This window comes from Taudactylus pleione, unplaced genomic scaffold (genome assembly GCF_031769625.1).
Source record: "Taudactylus pleione unplaced genomic scaffold, aTauple2 ptg000137l, whole genome shotgun sequence".
Lineage (NCBI taxonomy): Eukaryota > Metazoa > Chordata > Amphibia > Anura > Myobatrachidae > Taudactylus > Taudactylus pleione.
The window spans coordinates 1,610,822-1,628,298 of NW_028284539.1; the positions used below are offsets into that span (position 1 = coordinate 1,610,822).

At 40.2% G+C, this 17,477-nt stretch overlaps 1 protein-coding gene across 2 annotated transcripts in view; it reads right to left on the minus strand.

The window, feature by feature from the left end:
* Nucleotides 1–3,483: 3,483 nt before the first annotated feature.
* Nucleotides 3,484–17,477, minus strand: part of MOCOS (molybdenum cofactor sulfurase) — an 805,385-nt gene continuing 791,391 nt past the window's right edge. For both annotated transcript variants that reach the window (XM_088473622.1, XM_088473620.1), the window contains one exon: nt 3,484–4,341. In XM_088473622.1, coding sequence (XP_088329748.1) covers nt 4,201–4,341 — 141 coding nt within the window. In that variant the 3' untranslated portion in view covers nt 3,484–4,200. The remainder of the gene's footprint in view (nt 4,342–17,477) is intronic.

The following is a 17,477-nucleotide window of genomic DNA, read 5'->3' on the forward strand; positions in this document are numbered from 1 at the left end:
TCAGCTCTTATGAAAAAAATGGCCAAACAACCGGTTGCGAGACACTTTTTACATGCTGGCCATCCCTTGTCTGCTTTAAAACATATTTTAATAGATCACGTTCCGACTTCACTACGTGGAGGAAACAGAGGAGACAAACTCTTACGCCTTGAAGCAACATGGATGCATCGCCTAAACACTATTCATCCTTCAGGACTTAATGAGAAACTGTCCTTGAATGCATTTTTGTAAAGACATCATGCCTCAGCTCTGTATACAGAGTGTTTAGATTCATTAGAATGTCTTACGGATTAGGTAGTGCTATTCATCTAGCTGCTGTAGGATTTAAAATCTGGATATTTGCACTGCCATTCTGTGAATGTTGTAGTATGTTAGTTTGTATTTGTGTTTTATGTAACATCACTTGGTGATTGGATTTAGACAGTATGTATCACCACTGCCATTGTGGCAGTAAGTTTTAATATTTATTATTCCTCTCTTTGTAGCTGCCGCGGGCCGGGGAGACAGTATACCCGTCTTGTGGCTCGTTTCCTTGACAACCCACAAACATTGGAGTGACGTCATCATTGGAGGACAGTGGTCGCCACGTGCGCGCCATCTCCTCCCCCTGCCTGCCCCGGTCGGCGCCAGCACACAGTAGGTAGTCTGCTTTTTAAAGGTAGGAAACAAATGTGATTGTGTCTGCTGTTTATAATGTAAATTATTATTGCAACGCCTGCCTTGAGAAAAGGGTCTGGTATGGCCCTGAAATGTCGGCTGTATGGCATGCATTAAAGTTGTTTTTCACTAAGATACAAGTCCGGGAGTGCCGCTGATCTTTTGCTCGGACATATATATATATATATATATATATTCACCTACTGTAGAGTTTCCCTACTTCTAAATCATAAATAAATAGATTGACCTACAGTATACTGTAATTCTTCCCTCCTCATTTATACATATTGACCTAACATTGGGATTAGTATCCCGACGCCAGAAAACCAGCAGCAGTGAAGATCCTGACAAGGTAAGTAACTATCCCTAACCTTTCCCCTCCCCTAACCATAACCCACCTTTATGGGTGCCTAACACTAACCTCCAGCCCTATTGCCTAACCCTAAACCCCCCACATGTGCCTAAACCTAAGCCTCCCGGGAAGGGTTCCTAACCCTAACCTCCCCCTGGAGGGTGCCTAACCCTAAACCCCCTTCCCCTAGCCTAACCCTAACCCTCATTTGGGATGCCTGGCATCAGGCTCCAGGGGTAGGGAGCCCGTCGGGATAACACAGTCGGGAAGCCGGCAGTTGGCATTTCGACCGTCGGCTTCCTGACTGCATCCCCTAACATTTACTTCTACCTTTCCTAAAACACAAATAGCAGTAGATATATTTCTTACCTTCTAAATAAGCCATCACAGGCCAGCGGGCTCAAGGAGAAAGATTCTCTTCGGCAAGCAACTTCCATAAGGTGCTGCCCATCCTCCACCCCTCTCCAACCTGTGTAATTTCTGCTTCTCCCCTTCATGTGATTAAGTTTTAGCCTATTAGTTATCAACATAAGCATGTAAATGGGAATGGGTATGTAATGCCGGCTGCCGGAATGCCTCCTGTCACAATACCGACAGTGGCATTCCTATGGTTGGTATCCCAACAGGGGTTGGGTAAGTATACTTTCCCTCCCCCTTCTCACCCTAATCCTCCCTCACCACAACAGACCTTGAGTACCCCATAAGCCTTGCCATTTTGAAAATCCTCTAATCCAGTCATCTGGCCATAATGATTTGGCTTTTTTTTTATCAAAGTCACTCAGGTATGTACACCTGCCCATATCTTCTGCATTAAAAATGTCAACTACAACTACCTACTGTAAGGTCAGCTTATTGTCTAATATATCCCTGACCTTGACTTGTAACAATGTTATGAGGTAATATTAGGTAATATTTGCATCATATGGGAGTGGTCATAATGTTTTGATTCATGGGTGTATCTCAAAATACATGACCATTTTTTTTTTACATGTACAATAAGTATACAAAAAAAATGGAAAAGTGAATGGCAGCAAACATGTTGAAAGCAAGAGCTTCCACACAGGTGTGACATTCATTAATTAAGCATCTATCATGTTCATGGTTCTATGTAAAAATCCTGTCCTAGTTGCCTATAATTATCTGCAAGTGGAGACCTCAGTGGAATGAGCGTTGGGACACATTTGACAGGACCATCAATGACTAAGGAGTCTCTTTATGTAGATGATGTGCTAGCTGAAAATCTTTATTGCAGCATTACATGTTTTAATAGCACAGTTATTTATACAAAACAGAGGGTTAGTGACATTGAGCGGCCAGTACAGTGATCCTAACTGTGACCTGCCAAGCATGTTTCCCCTCCATGGGCTGCAGGAGACACAGTGTAGGATGGAGCACCAAACCTGGCACACCAGTACTTTGAACTGCCTAGCACAGTGGCCAAAGATGGAGAAGAACCTCGCACTTAGGGATAGATTTGTCTCTCACTGTCCTTTCTTATAGGACTTCAACAAACACTCCAAAAAGAGCTACAAACAATTCTTTATTGGCTGAAGCTACCTAATTTTTATGTTGCCACTTTTGCAATGCTTTCATTGTCACTTTTTTTCCATTGCAATATAATTCATTGCACTTCTCATATAATACTGGTAGCGTTTACTGCACAGATGGGGAACCTCAGGCCCCGGGACCATATAAGGCCCCCAGAGTCATTTGTTCTGGGCCTCTGAGCTTTTTTCTGCTAGCCTTATCTGGATAGCAGGGTGCCTATAATGCAACCTTGTGGCCAGAATCTATGCAGTAGTGCCGCCTGAAGCATCCTTAGGATGCTTCAGATGGTCACACCGCTGCCCTTACAGCTCCCCGAAGCATCCTCAAGATGCTTCAGGCATTGCTGTAATCACTGGCGATTGTAGCCCCGTCACCATGTGACATCACACGGAGGGGGCGTGGCCTGCACCGTGCCCGCGAATAATGTTATATATATATCAAAATGGCCCTCGGCAGAAAAAAGTTTCCCCACTCCTGGTTTACTATGTAACCTAATTTTATTAAATAACATTTGTTTGTGAATTAAGAAAGCTGCTTATTTAGAAAAAGGGAGAGCTAGTGTTGTTTTGTTTTCTGTATTAATTTGTGCAATGCAAAATAGGCTAGTAACTGCAGATCAAATTACTGCACAGTTCAATTGCTAGATGGCAGTTTTATCAAAGACAGTTGGGCAAAAAGACTATACAGATGGAAATACCATAAGCAGTTTGCAGTGCATGCACTGCTCATCACATCTGGCAATGCACATTTGCAATATCAGTGGTGTAAAGAACACAGGCAGTGGACTACTGAGTAGTCGAAGTAGGTGGTATGATCAAATAAATCATCATTCAGCAATAGATGCATGCATATTTGGCACCAACTTCCAACAGTAAGGGTGTTTCTGTAATGTTGTGGGCACATTTTCCTTACATGATTTATGTGTAATCAGTCCATTAGAAGTAAGGGCAATGTTAACTGCTGTCTAATAGTACCCTATTTTCAGCATTTGGTCCCTGATGTGAGGGGTATCTTCCAGAATCACATTATTACCATACAGTACACAGAACATTTAGTTGTCAAATTATTTAATGAACACAATATTAATATTATCCATACAGTATATCATGGCCTTCTCAGTCACCAGATGTTAACCCAATAAGAATGTTGCTGCATCCCTGCTGAACAATTCCAGACATTGGTAAACACAATGCAATGGAAAATACATGCTGTAGTGGGAACATTTGGTGGTCCACCACCCCATGAAGTGAATTTATATTGGTGTTTCCATATTTTCCCACTGTCTGTTTAAATACATTTACAGTATGCATATAGTACAGTATATAGAGAAATTGAGTGCTCTGACAAATTGGGTAAGAAATGTGGTTAAATACAGTAGGAAAGGGTGAACAGTAAAAGCAGCACAGAGAAGCAGACAGTTTAAACAGTGGTAAGTGTATACTGCATCTAAATGATTCAGTTCAATTGACCTTTTCTAACTTAACACATATTTATCACAATAAAACCCAAATGAATATATCTGCAAAAACACATAATTTCTATTTCTTATTAATAGAGTTCAGTGTATGACTTAATTTACATTCAGCATAACTTATTAAATAGAACTATATCCTTGTGCTGTATTTGGGATAAACCATGCATCATTAGTTCTCCAAGGTTTCTTTCATGTTTAGTGCAGTGCTATGTATGGTCTCTTTAAATGTAAATGATAACTCAGAGCCCACTGTGAGCAAAGATGGGTATGATGAACATGGCGAATTTTGAAGGTACATCCCAAAAGTAGTCTGGAAAACAAAAGTAAATAAATTAAGGCAACATTCATACATGAGCCTTAAATATAATGATCTATAGATTACTTAAAAATTCTAAACATTCTTTAAAGCAGGTAGAAAAAAAGCATCAAAGCAATGTAATGAGATAACAAAATAAGTATGATTGGACAGACATCCTATGCTTGGGTAGTAAGCACCCTTCCTCATTCCCTCTCAAGTTTGCAGTGCTTTTAACCAATTACTGGTTAAAAGACCAAATGGTGTTCGGAGCAAATATGAGGCATATTTATTATTTATCAGGTTTCACCATGATAAATAACAATCCAATTAGCATTGTTTAGCTTTCACTTCCTAGATGCCCTCAACTTACCAGAGAGGGATTGGTAGCCCATAGTCTACAATAGATAATGACATCTAAAGGTTCTCTGAAAACCAAACCCAAGCAAATTTGACATATTTGTCAGGATCTGAGTCCCGATACTGTTGTCTCTATCATGCTTGGATCCCAAAATGAGGCAAAATGTAGTCTTTCCATTGTCGGATCTTGCTGTGTTTTTGTTTACATATAAAAGTCCCTTCCATATGTTCAGCCACCATTTCACACTGGAGATCTGGCAGGGGAGGTAGTGTAGGTAGGACTTTAGTGCTAGAAAGAAAAAAGGCTAATTTGGTGCACAGTCAGAGTGTCCCTTCTCTGTATATAAGGCAGGGGCACTGTGTCTGTGTAGAATAGACTCAGGGAAGGTGCTGTGTTGCAGTCTCGATCAGGGGCAGTGGGCACTTTGTGTTACACTGTCTGGTCACTGTCAGTCATCAGTTAAAGAAATAGAAAAAAAATTTTTTTATTATTATGGTTTGTGTTAGTCACTTTTGGTCGCCTGTAAAAGAAAATCCATTGTTTGTGTTGGTCACTAAAAAAACAAAAATAATAATAATATATTAAATTTGTGTAGTTTTTTTATCTAGACTAGTAATTGCCAGGCAGACATGTGATACAAGACTAATGCACATGTGTCTCTATCTATCTATCTATCTATCTATCTATCTATCTATCTATCTATCTATCTATCTATCTCTCTCTCATATCTGTACATCTAATATTGTGTAAGTTCAAATACTGTTTTTTGATATACTTTGGACAACAATGCATCAATTTGTTTGATTATATAAATACACCTCAGGTGTGCAATGATTTATTGGAATGAAATTATCCTAATGATTCAAAGGTATATAATTCTGGGTAACACTTTGCAAGTTCATATAATAATTATAATCTGTTAATAAAATAATAATAATAATAATAATAGAATATTTGCATCAGACATATGAGATTAAAACAGGCAACTGCACGTACAAACAAACAAACAAAAGCAAAGAGGAAAAAGCAAAACACCCCAAACAAACTCGTATGTCATGTATTTCCTTCCAACTGGCATAGATATTAAGAGATGCAAAGAGCTCCTGGTGAGCAAGTTGTCATCTCAAGTGGCACATGACATGACAACGTCTCCTCCTTTAGTTTCTCCAGCAACTGCCAGGAAAAAGCCGAGCTTTCCCAAGAGACCCACTTGTGATGTGGATAAGTCAACATAACATTGTGACATCTGGTCAGGTCTAAAAGAGTGCCCCAAATTAGTGACACCTCTACCATAATACAATCTGATATGGTGGAGGATTATTTTAATGACAGTGTACAAATAGATACATCAGATAGTCCCTTTGACTCCTGGGAGAATAAAAAGGCAATTTGGAGGCCCTTGTACAAAATTTACTTTACTTAAGCTGCCCACCCTCCAGTGTGTACTCAAACAGATTTTTTAGCACTGCTGGGAACCTTGTCACCAATTGATGTAGGAAGCTACTGTACTTCCTCAAAATGTGAAAGAGATGATGTTCATCAAAATGAACTATACATTCCATGAGGAAGACTTTTACTGGCAATTATGTCAAAGTACAGAGACTTCTGTAATGGTGGATTCCAGCGTGGAACAATTAATACTGTATGAAGATGATGTAAACACTTACGAGGTTAAGGATGAGGATGATATTGATGATGACATTTTGTCATTGTAGACACAATTGACAGCACTGTTAGCTTAGCTGCTTTAAAACCATTATTAACAACACAGCTGCCTTAATCCCATAATTCATTAGCAACACTGCTAGCTGCCCATTGGTAGCATGTTTTGTGGGTGTACAAACAAACCAATCACTTCAGCCACAAAAGTGGCAGTCCTCATTGCTGAAGTGATTAGTTTGTTAAACAGTGCATGCCATTTTTAATACACAACATAAAGATGGGTAGGAGGGCCAAAGGACAATTCCATCTGGCACCACTTTTCACTGTGGGCTATGCCATGATTGTGTTTGACAAGCAGTGTATGGTACTGGAGTGTACATGTTCTTTTGTATTTTGCAATGCCATCCATCACCAGCTTCTCATCAAGGCATATGGAACCCACTTCCTGCAGCTTCTCAGCAGATGAAGACTAGTATCATCAAATCATATAATTATTCAATTTGGCTAGGCCTTACATCTGAGGAATCAACTTCATTTGGATTTTGGATGCTTGTTTTTTAACAATGCTTTCCACTTCTCGGATTTCTTTTTTATGGTTAAATTATAAACCTTAATCATGTGTGGAGTTTGTATATTCTCCCTGTGCTTGCATGGGTATCCTACGGGTACTCCAATTTCCTCCCATATTCCAAAAATGTACTGGTAGGTTAATAATTGGCTCCCAACAAAAAATAACCTCAGTGTATATGTGAGTGTACATGTGATAGGGAACATAGATTGTTGTAAATTCCACTGGGTCAGGAACTGATGTGAATGGGAAAATTTCCTCTGCAAACCGCTACCCTCTTCCCTCATAAATTTGCTTTGGAATAAAAAAAAATACTTAAATTTACAAACTAATTAATCCTTCCTCCCTTTCCCTGTCTTCCACGACATACATACTCCACTCCCTCAGGCCTCTGATCTAGTTCTTTGTTAATGAAAACATTCTTGCTTTTTAATATGGGGTCATATAGTTTATTGAACTTCCATCCTGTCTGCCACTGCAGTGCCACTCTATTTCCTACATGTGTCATGTTGGCAGTTGAACTGCCATATTTTTGTGCCACCCACTGCTATCACTTTGCATAGTCAGCCAGCTAGCTCGGTGCAACCTTTTGACCTAAACTGGATAAAAACAATATTGTGAGGTGCTCAAAACTCATTGGAAATAACTGGAAATTAATGTTATTGAGGTTAATAATACTGTAGGAACAAAAACAAGCCCAAATTATTTGATTTTAGCTGTTTTTATAAAATTTTTTAAAAAATGCAGATCCAAAACCAAAACACCTGTTGGCAGTTTTGGTAAAACCAAAACCTGATGATGAATTAGAAGCAAAACCAAAACATCTTCTTTCAAAAGCACTGCCCAAACCCCAGTCTTGGAGGCATCCACCGCCATAAAGAAAGGCCTTTCACAGTAGGGTTACCTTAGAATGGGAACAGAGATTAATACTGATTTAGATGGTCAAATGCTACTTCCACCTCAGGGGGCCACACCCTAATATTTTGACCTTTCTTAATGAGAGCTGCAATAGATGAGTATTTTCTGATGAACGGTCTGTAGAAGTTACATCGTCTTCAAACTGATTGGAAGGGGCCAGTTGACAATTGCAGAGAATTTCTCAGGATCCATCAGCCTAGATCCCAAAAGTATGTATCCCAGTAGCACCAGTTCCTTTTGCTTGAAGGAACCTTTCTATAGCTTACAGAAGAGTTGGTTATTCCAGAGTTGTGAGAGCACTTCACATACATGCCTGCTACATCCTCAGAGAATATCAGGATGTCATCCAAATGCACAACCATGTGCTTGTATAACAGGTCTCAAAAGATGTTATTTATTTAATTTTGGAAAACAGCAGGAGCATTGCTTAATCCATACGCAATGACCAGGTTCTCATAGTGGCCATCACAAGTGTTGAAGGCCATCTTCCAATCATCACCAGATCCAATTATAATAAGATTATAGGCCTTGCAAAGATCTATCTTACAAAAATCTTTGCCCCTTTTATTTGATTGAACGTTCTGAGATCAGCTGTAGGGGGTACTGGTCCTTAACGGTGATAGCATTCAAACCCCGGTAATCAAAGCAAGGTCTTAACCCTCCATTCTTCCTCTTGACAAAAAAAAAGCCAGCTCCTGCAGGTGATTTGGACTCTCTTATAAAACTACCTTCCAAATTCTTTTTGATGTATTCAGACATGGCCTGGGTCTCTGGAAACGAGATAGGGAAAACTCTTCCATGAGGAGGCAGTTTCCCAGCTAATAGTTCTATTGCACAGTCCCACTCAAAATGAGGAGGCAGAGTCTCTGTACCTTTCTTGCTGAACACATCCCTGAAGGACTATTATAGAACAGGAGATGGTCAAACTTTGGGTGACACATTGTGTAAGTCAGATTGTCGATGAGCACCACTGATGGCACTGAGATCCCCATGACAAAATTTGGGGTTCTTTCCAGTCTAACATGGGAGCATGTTTGCGTTACCATGGAAGATCCAGGATGACCAGACTTTCTGCTGATGGAAGGATATAGAAAGAAATTAGTTCCCTGTGAAGGGCGCCAATCAGCATGATAACTTCAGAAGTCCTAGAGCAGATGGTAGCCATTGGAAGCTTATTCCCATCTACTCCAATGAAACAGAGTAAAGTCTGAAGAGGCACACTAGGAATTCCTAACTCCTGGACTTTTTTGGCTTTGATGAAAGCCAAAAAAGTTTAAAAAGGCCTTGAGAGTTTGAGGGTTTCTCTAGAAGCAGAGTCAAATTGATAGTAAACTGGATGGAAACATTTTCTTTTGGGGTGTGCTGAAATGCACCTAATCTGACCACCCCTCTATCAGTTAGGCATTCTTGTTTCCTGAAATGCTTTAAACAGCAAGTGAGAAGGTGACCTTGTTCACCACAGTACAGACACAGCTTGTTCTTGGACCTCCTTTCCCTCTCTGTGGCAAGGAGACATGACTTCCCAACTTGCATGGACTCTACAGAGGGTTCAACAGGAGTCATGAAATGAGGAGCAAGCTTCCGTCTCTCATGCCCATTCTCTATGATGAAGGTTTACCCATATAAATAAGGATTTTAGATTATCCAAGGAAGTTAGTAGCTCTCTGGTCACCAACACATCTTTAATTTTCTCCGAAAGTCCTTGCAGCTATCAAGGCTTCATTATTCCAACCTAGTTCAGAAGCAAGGGTTTTGAATTGTACTGCATATTGAAATAAAACATATAGATCGGTTTAAAAGGTGCATAATGGAACTATCTGCCACTCTGGGTATAACTAGAGAGAACCACCTAATTCTGAAATATGCAAATCTAAAATAAAAGATGTACCAAAAAGTCGGCACTTTGTTTGTTTCACATACATTAAACAACCAAAGAGAAAATGGGAATAGCAACAAAGTTCATTAAATTCCAATCGTTGTAGATCAAACTTCAAACGCTCTCCAATATAAATCCATATGTAAGAGATAAAAACATAAAAATGCATTGGTATTTATACTGTAGTTTACAGAAAAAAACTAGCACCCATATAGTGTCTCTTTGTAAAATTACTTGAAAGGCTGTGTAAGAGACACAGCAAGAATCCTAAATGATTTACATGCATGCTTACATGTAGCCAGCGTATAGAAATTATATAAAGGTATCTTTCAAATCCTCATGTCATCACTATATCTTAGTTATTTTCCAAAGAATATCCACAATTGATGGTGCTCACATGTATGCTTATCTTTTTATTTTTAACCACTACAAATCCTGGTTTACTCCACACATATCACAGAAACTCCATGTATCAAAGAAATACTTACTTAAAGCTTACTTGGTCAAAAATTTAATCCCGCACATCAAGGTTTCTTTATAGGGAAAAACATTACCTTCCCTACATCACTGAATCCATATGTAAAAGATATATAAAAGAGCCTTGGTGCAGCATATATATATAAAAGCCCTTTAACCACTTGCCTGGCATGGATGCGTCAGATGCGACCACACCAGACTGGGCTTTCCTGGAAATGGTCATATCTGATGTGACCAGTCAGAAATGCCCACTAGACAGCTGTGGGAAGCTAATCTTCCAGCAGCTGCCTATATCAGAGGGACCTGTTAGTACCTCTGCATCCTCGGATTCCCCTCCTTTGTGCCACTATCACTGCTGGCCACAGTATTCTGCACTCAGCAGGGCCCAATTCCAGCATGGCTGCAAACAGAAGTGTCTTCAATAGATGCAGCAGCTACTGCTAGCTGCTGCTGTGTCCAGATCACTGTGCCCAGCTGTGATCGGGCAGCCAACGTGAACCCCCTCCCAGCACAGCTGCCTGCTGTGTCCCCAGCCAGCCAGAAGGACCCCCTCCCACTTCTCCCTCGGCATAGCTGTGACTTTTATGTAAGCAGCAGTCGTGGCTCCTTGTAGCTGCGGCTGCTGCTCTGTCCTGGGCCTGGGGAGCCAGCAGCTCTCCCACCCCATTCTACCCCGGCATGGCTGTGAGATTTGTAGAAGGTGCAGCTCTTGTTAGCCGCAGCTGCTGCTATCCCTGGGGAGCTGGCGGCTCTCCCACCCCTTCCTTTCCAGACGAGGCTGCCAGTGAGATGAGAAGAACTAAAGAAGCAGCAGCTGTGGTCGCTACTGCTCTGTCCTTGGCCATATCTGCCAGTGGCAATCCTGCCCTCTCCACCCCTGACAAGGCTGCTATCCAATTGTCTGTCCCCAGCCCCTCCTTCAGGCTACAACTCCACACCTGTCCCGATCACAGCTGGACACAGTGATAGGGCATTGAATTTTGTATTAAAAAAAACACAAACACATATATATATATGTATATATATATATATATATATATATATATGTATATACACACACACACAGTAGTAGGTTCTGTACTCCCATGAGAGTTTATACTGAGACCTGTGTGACCTTGGAGTAAATCATATATAAAGCAATTGAGGTGCCAGGTCCGGCAAATCAGCACATGGCACTGCAGTATTATAGAAATCACTTCAGTTTATTTCAACATTTAGAGACAGACATGCCTCATTCACAGGAAGACACATATGTATGTGTCTTCATGAGGATGAGGCATGTCTGCCTTGAAATGTTGAAGTAAACTGAAGTGATTTCTATAATACTGCAGTGCCATGTGCTGATTTGCCGGACCTGGCACCTCAATTGCTATATATATATATATATATATATATATATATATATTTGTGTGTGTGTGTGTGTTTTTTTCATACACAATACAATGGATATTAAAATTGTCACCACATATAACAGGCATGAACACACCATTAGGAAATCCCTTCAAGACCATTGGAATATCCTGCTAAAGGATCCTGTTCTGAAAAACTCCATCCCTGCACAACCACAAGTGGTATCTAGGAAATCCAAGAACCCAAAAGACCTTTTAGCACCCAGTATGATCAGGACCATTCCGGAACAGTCAGCTCTTCTACCACAGCGCACAGGTTGCTACAAATCTGAGTGATGCAATGTTTGCAGGTTTTTACACCCTGTAAGGAAGATGTTTTACAACATTGATCAAACCATGGAATATAAGATTAAACAATTTATAAACTGCAACACATGCTCAGTTATTTATTTGCTTGAATACCCATGAAAGCTAAAGTATGTGGGCACGACTAAGAGACCACTCATATTACAGATCCAAGAACATGTCCGTAATATTCGGAACAAAGTACAGACACATGCAGTGTCCAAACATTTTTTGTCTAACCACAGATCCGGAAGAACTGTCCTTCAAAGGAATTGAACTGGTTACCCTTGGGGAACAAGGAGGTGATCTCTCCAATTAATATCCCTTTTCCACCAAAATTCCGGGTCTGCCCAGGAGTTGGAACAGAGTTCCTATCTGGATCAGACCTTGAATTTAGTCGGCGCCGCTCACACTGGAGTCGGGTCTGCATAGACCCGGCATTCCCGGCGTGAAAGTGGATGCTTGGAGATGACGTCATCTCCAAGCGCCACTGAAGCCGGAACAATTGGGCGGCTTGCAGCGCACTCCAGGTCATCGTGACCCAGAGTGCATTGTTCTCACAGCAGGGTTTCTTGGGCTACGCCCGTGTTAAACCCTGCTATTTACCTGGGTTGGATTGCCAGGTCACTCGACCCAGCGATCCAACCCTCTCCCCTTTTACACCAGGGAGCTGCCTGGGTTAACCCTGCAATAACCTGTGTTTTATCTCCGGTGTAAAAGGGGTATTACTCTAATGGGTAGAGCAGAGCCCGGAGCTGGCCCCAGTGGTCAGCTGTGCGGTCTAAACAGACCACACGCTGATCTCTGCTGAAAAAAAAAAAATTTGTAAAAAAAAAATTTACCTGAGTCCAGGAACCAGAGATAAGGGCTCTGGGCGATGTCCTCTCTCTAGTCAGCTGGTCTCCCAGCCTGCACTGGGGCCCAGTCATCACCTGACTGAGTCCCAGTGCTGTATGGGATGTCAGCTGACTGGAGCCATGGAGGACATCACCGGAGCACCGAATACTGCTGGAAAGTTAAGGGAGGGGGGTTGTGGGATGGTCCGCAATCATGGGGGATGGGCTTAGCACCGGGGGGGCTTGGCTTAACAACGGTCAGTCAGCACATGCATCGTCACTTGTCACTGTATTTTTGGCGAAAATACCTTGATAAGTGTGCAGAGGGGATTCACAGGGGCAGAGCTTTATCGCAAGCTCTGTCCCTGCAAGGGATTTGTAGTAAATCCCTGTGATATTGCCTGAATTCGCAATGCGAATTCAGTCAGTAATATCACTCTACAATCTGCATTACAAATGCGGCTTGTAGTAAATAGAGCTCTAGTAGAGAGATGTATTGTATATACGAATTGAAAACACTGCATCCGAATGTGTTCAGCAAAAGCTATGAAAGCTCCCTTTCTATAGCTTTAAGAGTGCAGCATAAGTCATGTTTTGCTATTGCTCATGCTTAGCTTTACCTTATACCACATTGCTAACTACAGCCACGCCACGCCACGCCACACTACACTGGTTATGCCCGACCTTGTCTGATGTTTGATGCTAAGCAGCGTTGGGCCTGGTTAGTACTTGGATGGGAGACCACCTGGGAACTCCAGGTGCTGTAGAATATATATATATATATATAAATATAAACCACACCAACATACATCTCTTCACTTATCTCAAAATATCTTCCAACCCGACATCTCCGCTCTGCACAAGATCTGCATCTCTCATTCCCGCGCATTACTTGTTCCCATGCACGGTTACAGGACTTTTTTTGGGCTGCACCCACCCTGTGGAATGCCCTCCTAAGCACAATAAGACTTTCCACTAGTTTCCAAACATTCAAGCGTTCTCTGAAAACTCACCTCTTCAGACAAGCTTATCAGATTCCATGACCGCCCACCTAACCTTTATAGCGCCCTATCTAACTCTCTTCTTATAGTAAACACCTATCACATCTTCTCTGTCTTCAATTTAACATCCTCCTAACCTTAGGCCAACTTTCCAGTGTGATTGGATTATACAGTCCACCAAGAACATCTGCAATTGGGCTGGACCAATTTGCAATATGTAGCACCTATCCTTGTGTATCAACACCTATTTCCCTATAGATTGTAAGCTTGCAAGCAGGGCCCTCTTACCCTTATAAATGTCTTTTATGTATGTATGTCTTTTACAACCCAGTATAATGTTAATTCAAATTGTAGAGCGCGACGGAATTTGCTGCGCTATATAAGAAACTGTTAATAAATAAATAATAATAAATAAACAAACAAATATATATACATATATATATATATACACACGTGTATATATATATATATATATATATTATATATATATACGAGCGAGTATATATATAGAATTGCTAGCCTTATTCCACTGATGTTTTCTAATACTATGTATTCTATATTACATATATTGCTGGGAGCCCACTTTCACTATTGAGGGCCGTCCAAAGATGGCCACCAGCAAGATAAGAACCTTTAGAAAATCTGACTCTGAATGTGGATTTCATCATGATGGCCAGTGCCACTAGAGCCGCACTTACCAAATGATAGATACAGCTTCCTGCAATTGAGGACAGGAAGTCCTCTTTTTTATATGCTCATATTCAAATGTTCATTTTATTTTTAATTCATCAGCACTTTATTCATGTGCTCCAACTTTGCCTGTATTATAGCATTGTTTTATACAGAATCCATTTCACATGTTTACCAAACAGGAAGTGATTTCACAATTACCTAACAAATTAATCTGGGTATAAATATGGGGTATGTCTCACTCACACTAGCACACTCTTGATAAAGGCTATCTGACAAAATGCATTAGGCCTTCCCAGACTGCACTTCTCCTGAAAGATAAGCATCTTACCATCTTTTACTTGTTATATTTTTATCTTAAAAAAGAAAATATTTCCTTTTTTTTCTTTTCTTAAAGTGCTGTTTTATTTGACTACCAGTGCATCAGTGTCTGATTTTAGTGATGTTTTATTATTCCACATACAGTATTTCTAGCCTACTTTTAGAGTGATATTTTATGGAAAATATTTTATGCCTAATTTGTTTTTACTAAATAAAACTGATTTTATATTTTTAACACACTTCTCAGTCATAATTTTACGGGCTTGGGACACCAGAGGTCGATGTCACCCTATTTTTTTGTCTTGTCAATTTTTAATAAAGGCTACTTACCATCATCTATTTTACTGAGGGTTGAGCGGACACCCAATATATCCATTGGGAGTGTCAAATATGACTGAGTTCTGCTAATTGTGTGATAAAGACTGTTGTACTGTGGCGCTGTCTACATCCTTCATATAAGATTATTTTGGTGCACTGTCAACAGCTGCCCCTTACAAGCTAATATCACAACACACATAATGTTTAGGAATAATGAACACACTAACAAAATGAGCAACTTGTGTCAAAAAATCTTTAATGAGAATAAACCTTGCAAAGTCACCAACCCTCCAGATGACCTAGATAACTTGTTTTGGAGCATGAAAAAACTGCTCATTAAAGAGGATATATCCTGGTGGGATATAAAAGGGTTGGAATATTATGTAACTGTGGACAGGATCCCCAGAGGTCTCAGATTAATTAAACAACCAACCTTTGGAACTAAGAATTCAGACTTTGATTAAAAGTTTCATCAAACTAACAGAGCACTTATGTAAAGTGTGGTCCTATTTTTTAACACAGAAAAAAAGAGGATTACATCGAACTTGGAGATAGAAATTAGGAATGAGGCATAAAATAAGGAGGATTTTAGAATTAATGAAAAAGTCCTCAATAAAAAGATGGAACACATTGTCAATGGGGTGATTAGAGGGAAAGAGAAAAAAATCAATTGGGACAAATATGACTATGACAATGGAGCTGGTTCAAAGCTCCAGGTCAACATGACAATGGAAGAGACAGACAGTATTGGCAAACATTATTTGTAAAGAGGACACAAATTAGGAATAGAAACATGGAGACCACAGTGGCTAAACCTATATGCACCACAAATAGATTTTCAGCATTTCAGAGACTTAGATCAAATATAACTGCTGATGATGAATTTTTATTCCCAGGACTACGTATATGGACACAGGACATGGTAAAATCCTCCCTCAAAGAAAACGTCATGCACACATCTCGACTGAAAAGATGTTTTGTTGAAGAATAGGATGGTGGGTGGTTGGCGGACAAAACTACAAAAGGCAAAACCTTCTGTAAGTAAACAGGACCCTAAAGGTACATTCAACCTTTCTAAATATGCCCTAACAGAACCAGAAATTTCTCACTTTAACAAGGGTTTGTCCTTTGCCCCCACCATGGGAATGAACAAGTTTGATATGTTTATTGACGTGAATAAATTTGTATTGAAATTGAACCTTAAAAGGCACTTCCTGAGAAAGAAGGATGCAGTTGAAAAGATCGAAGATATTTTAATAATTTGGGAAGGCACATCAGATTCTTTTAATCAATTTTTAATATATATTACCGACATGAACCTCATTTTTACCTTGAACACAAGCACTGAATCCATAGAGTTCCTAGATCTGGTACTCATGAGATCTGGGGAAGAGGTGACCACAAAGAATTAAATTTAAAAGTTGATATGGACAGCTACATGTACTACAAGAGTAATCATCTCAAGAAATGGAAAAATAATATCCCATACTCACAGTTTCACCAGATAAAGAGAAACTGTAAGAAATCTGGGACTGAGGACTGTGAACAACAACTGCAGGTATACACAGATAGATTTAAAGAGAAAGGTTACCCTACAAATGTACTAAATGCAGCACTTAACAAAACCAGGCAATTGGATAGAACTGAGCTGTTGAACTATAGAGAGAAGGAGGAGAAGGAAAAACTTATTACATTTGTCACCACATACAACAGCCATGAACACACCATTAGGAAATCCTTTCAAGACCATTGGAAAATCCTAATAATGAAAAACTCCCTCCCTGCACAACCACAAATGGTATTAAAGATATCCATGAATCTAAAAGATCTTTTAGCACCCAGTATGATCAGGACCATTCTGGAACAGTCAGCTCTTCTACCAAAGTGCACAGGTTGCTATAATTGTGGGTGATGCAATGTTTGCAGGTTTCTACACCCAGTCAGGAAGATTATTATTATGAGTTATTTATATAGTGCACACATATTCTGCAGTGCTTTACAGAGAATATTTGTCCATTCACATCAGTCCCTGCCCCAGTGGAGCTTACACTCTATGTTCCCTACCAATGCTCACACACATACACACTAGGGTTAATTTTTGTTGGGAGCCAATTAACCTACCAGTATATTTTTGGAGTGTGGGAGGACACTGGAGCACCTGGAGGAAACCCACGCAAACACAGGTAGAATATACAAACACCACACAGTTAGGGCCGTGGTGGGAATCGAACCCACGACCTCAGTGCTGTGAGGCAGTAACACTAACCATCACACCGTCTGAAGATGTTTTATAACATTGATCAAACCAAGGAATATAAGATTAAACAATTTATAAACTGCAACACATCCTCAGTTATTTATTTGCTTGAATGCCCTTGTAAGCTAAAGTATGTGGGCAAGACTAAGAAACCACTCAAATTACAGATCCA